The following is a 9,702-nucleotide window of genomic DNA, read 5'->3' as shown; positions in this document are numbered from 1 at the left end:
ACGGTTAGTTACAAAATATTTAAATCTAAACGAACTAACTTTTCAGTGACTTTACTCTACTTCAATAAAATGGAAACAAATAAACGAGTTTTGTTTTCTTACTTGACCGCGTCTTTTGACTTTTCGGCTTAAGCCGTCTTCTCCAATTATTAGTGTCAGCGTCTGTGTTTGTGTCTTCATTCAGTCTCTTTTTATGGAACTAAATCAAGAGCGATAAATCGTACCAAAGTTGCACGGTAGTTCGACTCAAGTTCAAACGAGGATTTGACAGAATGAAGCCTTTTACAGAGAAAGATCCAAATGAGTCTGATTTAGAGGATGAACACGAAGTTCGTGAAACAAGTAATGAAGATTTACTAAGTGAACTTCAAATAATACAAAATAATACTACAGTTTTTTTTAGAAAACGTGAGGTTTCTAAATGTAAAAAATGTTGATGAAATTGTTGATGACGCTGATTTAGAGATGGAAGGGAACAGATTATCTGGTCAAATACTTGCATTGATCCCAAAAGTGGATGTTAAATGGAGACGAAGAAAATTTGATGGGTCTGACTTTCACTTTGAAACAACAAGAATTAACTATTTTGGAGCCCCACCAATACTTTGAGCAATTTTTTTCTGAAGAACTTTTTGAGAAAATGAAAAGAATTTTTAGATCCTGATTATACATTCCCTTGATCTTTTATGCTGAAGAGCAAATAAACCAATTTTCTGAAAAAATTACGATAATCTCCAAAACACTTGGATCAATTGACATGGAATCGCCCACTTGACCTAGTTAGTAGTGAAAATTTCTTGACTGTCTTAATAATCTAAATTTTACTAGTAAACTGTGATCTTCAGAAAATCGCTCTATTAAAAAATTTTCTGTAATTTTTCGCTTACTTTTGATTATGAAATTTTTAGTTATTTTTCGATAACTTTTGTCCAATTTAACAATGAAATTGACATAAGTAAAGATTTTTCGACTTAGATCAAATATACCTCGTTTTTTCGATAACTTGTTGTTCCTTTAGAAAGAAATTTCATTGTTTGAAAATTGAAGACGCCAGTGTTTCTCTTAGTAAAAATTTGGTCAGTCATAAGCCACCTTTTAGGTCAATTTTGTATCATCAATCAAATTTTGTATGAATTTCGTATCAAGCCTGAGCATTAGCCTGGATGCAGTAGAGTCTCCCATCCAAGCTCTTGGATCTTCTGGTGCATCGTTAAAGATGTGAGCGACCAGTCGTTAAAAAACTCAACATCCTGCCTCTTTGTTATTTCTGCTCAGCAAATCGCTGGCTTTTGAATCTTAAATTAAAAGCATACAATGCGAGCCTACTACGGCTGCGCATTTCTCAAGTTCTTGCCATCAGCCTTACCGTTTCAGTTGCCGAAGTAATATTAAAAAGAAGGAAAGTTAAGCAACGATCACACATTTATTTTTTTTTTATTTATGTTTGTGGGTTTGTATGTATGTTTATGAACTTTTTCCTTTTCGTAGTAGCGTCTATATTAGCAAATCTTACCTTAAAATAAACTTAACTTACCTTGCCAAGAATTCCACCAACCGTCGTTCTGCACCTCGTCTTTTACAAGTGAAGCGATTTCTGGATTATTTAACATCACAAATTTGAAAAAGAATACTGCCAACGCTAGCACATCAATTTCTTATTTTCATGTCAGAGATTTGCAAACAATTAGAAGCACTTCAAATTTTAGAATTAATATTCATTAAGACAAATTGGAAAAAAAAAATTTAATGCCGAGGGACAGTACACATTTCACAATTTTATAGCAAAACAAAATTACTTCAATTCGTTGAACTATTTTTGATTTGGTGCAGATTGAAAATTAATTTTATAATTTTTAAATTTTTTCGTTATTATACGTCTCTTCAGCAAGTTTGTCTAATTTATGTAAATCAGAAAAAACCTTTAGGGAGAGATTAGCTTCCAAATATAAAAATTCTTCATAAATTGGCCAATAAAGTTTATTTTAAATCATTTAGAGATACATATTTACATATACGAGTATAAAAGTCCAAAAAATGTTATTACTTAGACGCCTCATGAGCGCATCTTACTTTATATAGCGCACGACGTCCGTTGCTCATATGGAAAAGCACAATTGTAGCTATCGGCGAAATCGCGATTCTGCTTCATACCCAAGTAGAAAATATTCTCAGCCAATTCCTTGCCGAATTCGCAAAAGTTTTGTGCAAATAAAATGAAGAATATTTTCTTATTATCCAAATCGTACGCATCGAGTATCATATTCTCACTATTGTAGATTTCGTTATTTATACTCGGGCGATCGGGCTTAATCCAATCACTGTAGTCTACCCAAGCATTTTGAAAGGCCTTCATATAAACCACAGCCAAGACGCGAGCCTCATCCAACACGCGCACGTACGGCGGTAGTTTCAAGCACTCGGCTAACTCCCGCACACGTTTCGGCTCACGATCGCGTTCCGTCGTATTGTACAGTGTCATCCACAGGTGTACATTCAGCGTTGGGTAGTAATAGGACATGGGCATGTTGCGGCTCTGATACAGGTACAGCGTCCAATCCAACATGGTACGTTCCACGCCCAACTCATATGTGGAATTGCGACGACGATGCAGCTCCAAATTGCGTACGTTGTGTTTGTAGCTTTCACGATAGATACGCAACGACTCGTACTCACGACTCAGCTCGTATGGGCGAAAATATAGCTGTGGCAGACGGAATTTCTCTCGCAGCGTAAACAACCGATGACGTATCGGATGATGCATGAAGTTGTGTATTTGCGCAGCCTTGTAGAGGAAATTCTCCAATATTTTCAGGAAGTTGTCGTGTTCGATGGAATTGGCGTCAATGTAATTCTTGCTGATAATGTAGCCGAAGAGTGGCTTGAAATACTCGAAAGTTTCACGATAACAATCCTCGAGCGCTTTTTTGGAATTGCACGAAATGAAAAAGTCCATCATTTTCTGCTTCGCTTCGAATTGCTCAGGATCTTGCTGCAATTCGGTGAGGAGTTTCATGAGGTCACCGAATTCGGGGAGGTAGCCTGTGGAGTAGATATTTGTACAAGAATGTTTCATTTGGCAAATGATTCAAGTATTTTGGACTGTGTCGTAAATTTTTCTGAAAATCGGTTTATTTGTAGGTTTGATTACACTGGGGAACAGTCATTTTGCGGCAGGGTTGGTTTAAGTCAATTCTGTGTGAAACTAGTGTGCTGAATACTAGGAAAATTTTAGATTTCTCAAATTGACTCTAGTTTTTGAGAAAAAGACTATTATCTATTGTATTTCACTGAAAAAAACAGTATTAAAATACCAATATGCACTAAAAAAATATTTTTATTAATATATTTCATTAAAAATTATACAAAAACAAAAATATATATTTGCAGTTAACTTAAATAATTTAAAAACATTACAAAAAAGTTTTTCTGTTGGCTTTTCTGTTATGGTTTTGCTTAGGACAATCCCTTAATAAGGTCCAGCAGTAGTCTGCCATCATGTGGCAGTCCCATCGACCTTGGTACCTTTCTTCCATTATTTTTATATCCTGGTGGAACCGTTCTCCCTGTTCCTCACTATAATCGCCCAAGTTTTTCGGGAATTTGTCCAAATGGCTATGAAGAAAATGCAATTTATTGCTCATATTAGCTTCTAAACTGCAGAAATTTCGAAGCATTTCATCAACTAGTTTTTGGTAATCTGGTGCCTTATGATTCCCCAAAAAATTTTTGACTACTAAGACAAAGCTTAGCCATGCTTTAGAATCAATTTGTGACATATGGTTTATAAATTCAATGTCTTTTATAAGAGTACGGATCTGCGGCCCATCAAAGACACCTGCTTTTAATTTTTCAATACTTAAAGACGGAAATTTTTGACACACATATTTAAAACAGTCACCGGTCTTATCAAGGGCTTTGATAAACTGTTTCATTAGCCCAAACTTGATGTGAAGTGGTGGAAGAAGAATATTTTCTCGACTTATCAGTGGTTCATGAATCACATTTGCTTTTCCTACTTCCATATTTTCTCTCAAAGGCCAAACCTTTCTAGTCCAATGTTCTTTTTTTGCGCGACTATCCCATAGACATATGAAACAGGGATATTTAGTATACCCACCTTGCTGACCTAATAAAAAATTCACCATCTTTAAGTCCACACATACTGACCATTGATGTTATGCGTATGAAATCTTTTCTAAAACAATTTTAATATTTTGGTATTCTTCTTTTAGTTTCGTTGAATGACCAATTGGAACCGAAACAAATTTATTTCCATTGTGCAGCAATACACATTTCAGACTTCTTTTTGAGCTATCTATAAAAAGTCTCCAATGTTCAGGATTATATTCAGGATGCCCCATACAATTTAACAGACCAGAAACATTGTTACAAAATACAAGCTTGTATTCTTATTGAAAGAAAGGAAGAAGTTCTTGCTCTCTGGTCCTAAAGAATGTGATGATAACGCCAGGTTGAAGACATTGTTTTTCTTTTAGTCTTGAAGCAAGAATTTCGGCAGATTTTTTTGATAAATTTAAATCACGAACCAAGTCGCTAAGCTCTGCTTGCGAAAATCCTTGTTTCATACAACTAATACTTTCTTCGAACTCGCTTTCACTGCTGCTTGCTTGATTGTCAGAATTCTCTAACATTTCAATGTCATTACAGTTAGCAGAAGATGGTCCTATAAACACAGGAATTGGTAAATTGTCACTGTGCAATACTGGGGGTCTAACTGATTTAATATTAGGATAAACCCAATTCCGTTTCTTAAAACGGTTTGTACCTTTCACTTTTACTGCACAGAAATAACAGTCATTAAAATGATTCGTTGGCTCATTCCACATCATCGGTACTCCGAATTGAAGCCCATTACGTCCTCCTTGGCTCCAGTATCGCAAAGATTCTACACAAGACTTACACACAATATTGGGCACCCAATATTTATTCTTTTGAACATACTTTATCCCAAAGTATGCTTGGTAGGATGTTTTCACAAACTCTGTGATCTGTTTTCTTTGCTTTTGCGAACAAAATTTGCCACATATATTATATAACAAAAACTGTTGCAATCGTTAACACAAGGTTTTCGTGACGAACTCATATTTTCGAGACAACAATTTCTTTAAAACTGAAAAATGACACTAACTGATAACTTCTGAGTCTAACAGCAAATAAGTGAAAGTGTTGTACCTAAATATGCAAACAGATAACGAAACCGTAGTTAGGTTTAATCAAATTAGTGCAACTGTAGGAGGGCACTTTAAATTTTTTTAGTAATTTTTAATTTTGCGTTTATCTCAAGAACCAGAGTCAATTCAAAAAATGTAATTTCATACTCAATATATATAATACAAGTGCTAATGAAAACCATTAACAAAATTATTGCCGCAGATTTTTTTTTTTTTGTTGCCCTGTGTTATAATACTGAACACTTGAAATAAACTGAAAAATAATTTTAATTATTTTGAAATTTTTTCACTTTTGAAAATTTTGGTGCAGAGTATTTTAAATTGAAATATCTTCGGTTTTATTCAAAAATTTTATAATTTTTTTTTTTAATTTTTTTTTTTTTTAATTTTTTAAATGTTTTTTTTTAAATATTTTGAAACTCACAACCAAAAACATTTTTTTTAACATTTTTTTGGAAAGATGTAAACTGAAAAAAATATAATAATTTTGAAATTTTTTCAATGTTGAAAATTGAAGTATCTTAAGTTTTAATTGAAGAATCTAAAGTTTATTATTGAACAATTTTATAACTATTTTTTAAATTTTTTCGAAATATTATTCTTTAAAATAAATATTTTTTTTTTGTTTTTTTGAAAAACTCAATTTGTTTGCTCAAAATTTGTGGTAAAAATTGTTTTAATAAATTTTTGAAAATCACCCCCACTAATTTTTTTTTTTTATTTATAGCTAAACATTTTTTTGGAAAGATGTAAACTGAAAAGAAATTAGAAATATAGAAATTTGTTCAATGTTGAAAATTTTGGTGCAGAGTATTTTAAATTGAAATATCTTCGGTTTTATTCAAAAATTTTATAATTTCTTTTTTTCATTTTTTTTTTTTTAATTGTTTTAAATGTTTTTTTTTTTTAATATTTTGAAACTCACAACCAAAAACATTTTTTTTAACATTTTTTTGGAAAGATGTAAACTGAAAAAAATATAATAATTTTGAAATTTTTTCAATGTTGAAAATTGAAGTATCTTAAGTTTTAATTGAAGAATCTAAAGTTTATTATTGAACAATTTTATAACTATTTTTTAAATTTTTTCGAAATATTATTCTTTAAAATAAATATTTTTTTTTTTTGTTTTTTTGAAAAACTCAATTTGTTTGCTCAAAATTTGTGGTAAAAATTGTTTTAATAAATTTTTGAAAATCACCCCCACTAATTTTTTTTTTTCATTTATAGCTAAACATTTTTTTGGAAAGATGTAAACTGAAAAGAAATTAAAAATACTGAGATTTCTTCAATGTTGAAAATTTTGATGCAGTGTTTTAAATTGAAGTATCTTAAGTTTATTATTCAACAATTTTATAACTTTTTTTTTAATTTTTTGAAAAATTATTCTTTTAAAAAAATATTTTCTTTGTTTTTGGAAAAATTCAATTTGTTTGCTCAAAATTTGTGGTAAAAATTGTTTTAGTAAATTTTTGAAAATCACGCCCACTAATTTTTTTTTTTTTTCATTAATAGCTAAACATTTTTTTGGAAAGATGTAAACTGAAAGAAAATTAAAAATATAGAAATTTTTTCAATGTTGAAAACTTTGGTGCAGAGTATTTTAAATTGAAATATCTTCGGTTCAACAATTTTATAATTTTTTTTTAATTTTTTGAAAAACTATCATATTTAAAAAAAAATGTTTTTTGACTAAGTTTCGAAAAGCACTCTCGCACCATGTTTTTTTTTATTAATAATATTTTTCCCTAAGAATTAAAACAAAAGTTTTTAAAGTATGTTTTATCTTATAAAAAAATTTATAAAAAGTTATAAATGTACGGCTGAGAATTTATTTTAAAAAACTATACACCCAAATTTTTAACATTTAATAAATCTCAAAATTAAAAATTTTGTTACGAAATTCCTCAGTTACGTCTTATTATAAAAAATACTCATTATAATAATCCAATTATCAGAAAAATTTACAACAATGTCCAAAATATTTGGATCACTTCACATAGAATCGCTCACTTGCACGAGTATACATATACATATATGTGTGTGTCTGTGTGAGTTGTAAGTGCCCTCTTAATTACAAATTTGAACTCACCCAACACCGAAAAGAGTGGTTTATTGCGGCTACAAACATAATCGTAATAACTCTCGCAAGGCAATCTATTTACGTTGACGGATGCATGTATGCGTGTCCCCAGATTTTCGAGTTGCTTCTGACGCGCTTTAGAAATATGCTTATAAAAGCTTAGCGCGTTCAGCTCTTGCCCATCCGCAGGCAAACACACAAAAATCACAGCAAGCGCGAGCAGTGGGAAAAGGAAGGAGAAATGTTGCCATCGACTGCTGTGGCGATGATGATGAATGTCCACGCCAAGCGAAAGCATTGTTATGAACCTAAAACCAATTCACTCGCGTCACTGTCACCATAAATAGTTAACTGTTCACTCAACGTCACACGTCACCGGAAACTTTGCTGTTCTCAAACCGCAATTCGCAGGTCAACACTCAGTGCCAACCCGCATTTGATTTGCGTCAAAAACTTTAACAATTTTTAGTTATGAGCAGTAGTGACTTTGCTAGTTTGTATATAGTTTTTTTGTATGTTGTTTGAAGTACAAGTAGTTAGAAGTTTGCCAGCGAAATTTTGCTCTACATTGTTTTAGGAATGGAAGAAGCGACGAGGTTAACGTGCCGCTGACATGCGACTCGGCTAATCTATGAACTTAAACTAATCGAGCTGAGTGAGAGAGATTCACTTCTACACTGCGACTAGCTTCGATTGCTGATAAGCGTCAACGCTGTATTCGTTATAAGTAGCGATTATTTATATTTATATTTATTTATTTTTTTTTGTTTTATATATTAGAAAAGAAGATTTAGAAAGAAGAAAAAAAATCGATGAAAACATTGCCGTATTCTTAGATAAGGGTGCCTGATATAGGGTGGCTGATGAAACGGAAACTAAGGAAAATGGATCAACTAGAGAGCGTTCGAATATTCATCACTTTTTGAGGACGAAGGCGAACCGAACCGAAACTACTTATATTTGAGATAAAAATCAAGAATATTCCAAAAAACTCTGGCTTTTTAACTTCATCTTCTAAATTGGCGCGCTAACCGCTTACGCGATTTTGGCCGAGTTTAACAAAGTGCGACAGTCATTTCTTACTTGTGCTAACCGGCGACAATCGGACACACCAAATGAAGCTAAGTCCTTCTCCATATGATCTTTCCAACGCAAATGAGGCCTTCCTTTTCCTCTGCTACCACCAGCTGGTACCGCATCGAATGCTTTCAAAGCCGGAGCGTTTGTATCCATTCCGCGACATGACCCAGCCAACGTAGCCGCTGGATCTTTATTCGCTGCGCTATGTCTATGTCGTCGGAAAGCTCATACAGCTTATTGTTCCATCGTCTGCGATATTCGCCGTTGCCAACGTTCAAAAGTTCAAAAATCTTCCGCAGAATCTTTCTCTCAAACACTTCAAGCGTCGCTTTATCGAATGTTGTCATCGTCCACGCTTCTGCGCCATACGTTAGGACGGGCATGATGAGGGCCTTGTAGAGTGTTAGTTTTGTTCGTCGAGAGAGGACTTTACTGCTCAGTTGCCTACTTAGTCCAAAGTAACACTTATTGGCAAGTGAGATTCTACGTTGGATTTCAAGGCTGACATTGTTATCGGTGTTAATGTTGGTTCCTAAGTATACGAAGTCCTTTACAACCTCGAAATTATCATTATTATTATCAACATTGACGTGGGTGCCGATACGCGAGTGCCCCGAATGTTTGTTTGAAGACAGGAGGTACTTCGTTTTGTCCTCGTTCCCCACCGGACACATTCGCTTTGCCTCTTCATCCAGTTTGGAGAAGGCAGAACTAACAGCGCGGTTGTTAAGGCCGATGATGTCAATATCATCGGCATACGCCAACAATTGTACGCTCTTATAAAATGTTGTGCCTGAGCGTTTAAGTTCTGCGGCTCGTACGATGCTCTCCAACATCAGGTTAAAGAAGTCACACGACAGCGAGACACCCTGTCTGAAACCTCGATTGGTATCAAACGGCTCGGAGAGGTCCTTCCCAATTCTGATGGCGCTGCTGGTGTTGAGCAACGTCATCTTGCATAGCCATATTAGTTGTATGGGGATACCAAATTCAGACATAGCGGCATACAAGTAACTTCTTTCCGTACTGTCGAATGCAGCTTTGAAGTCGACGAAAAGATGGTGTGTGTCGATTCTCCTTTCGTGGATCTTTTCCAAGATTCGGCGTGTTGTAAATATTTGGTCGATGGTAGACTTTCCAGGTCTAAAGCCACACTGAAAAGGTCCCATCAGTTGGTTGACGGTGGGCTTCAGCCTTTCCCACAATACGCTCGCTAGAACCTTATAGGCGATATTTAGAAGCCTAGTCCCGCGGTAATTGGCACAGATTGCAGGATCGGCCTTCTTATGGATCGGGCAGAGCACACTTAAATTCAAATCGGCAGGCATGGGTGTATTAGTTATTTAT

At 33.9% G+C, this 9,702-nt stretch overlaps 1 protein-coding gene across 1 annotated transcript; it reads right to left on the bottom strand.

Moving 5' to 3' along the window:
* Positions 1-1,961: 1,961 nt before the first annotated feature.
* On the bottom strand, positions 1,962-7,931 carry LOC128860392 (uncharacterized). Its single transcript, XM_054097892.1, has 2 exons — positions 7,285-7,931; positions 1,962-3,039 (listed from the first exon to the last, which is right to left on the bottom strand). Exons 1-2 carry the CDS (start codon positions 7,571-7,573, stop codon positions 2,072-2,074), a joined length of 1,257 nt encoding a protein of 418 aa, XP_053953867.1. The 5' UTR covers positions 7,574-7,931; the 3' UTR covers positions 1,962-2,071.
* Positions 7,932-9,702: the final 1,771 nt, after the last annotated feature.

This window comes from Anastrepha ludens, chromosome 2 (genome assembly GCF_028408465.1).
Source record: "Anastrepha ludens isolate Willacy chromosome 2, idAnaLude1.1, whole genome shotgun sequence".
NCBI lineage: Eukaryota > Metazoa > Arthropoda > Insecta > Diptera > Tephritidae > Anastrepha > Anastrepha ludens.
The sequence above is the reverse complement of the archived record's forward strand: the minus strand, read 5'-3'. Positions and strand labels throughout refer to the sequence as shown.

Coding starts and splice junctions, on each gene's coding strand:
- LOC128860392 (XM_054097892.1), bottom strand. CDS start 7,573: ATGCTTTCGCTTGGCGTGGACATTCATCATCATCGCCACAGCAGTCGA. Junction 3,040..7,284: donor ACCACTCTTTTCGGTGTTGG/GTGAGTTCAAAT, acceptor TCTACTCCACAG/GCTACCTCCCCGAATTCGGT.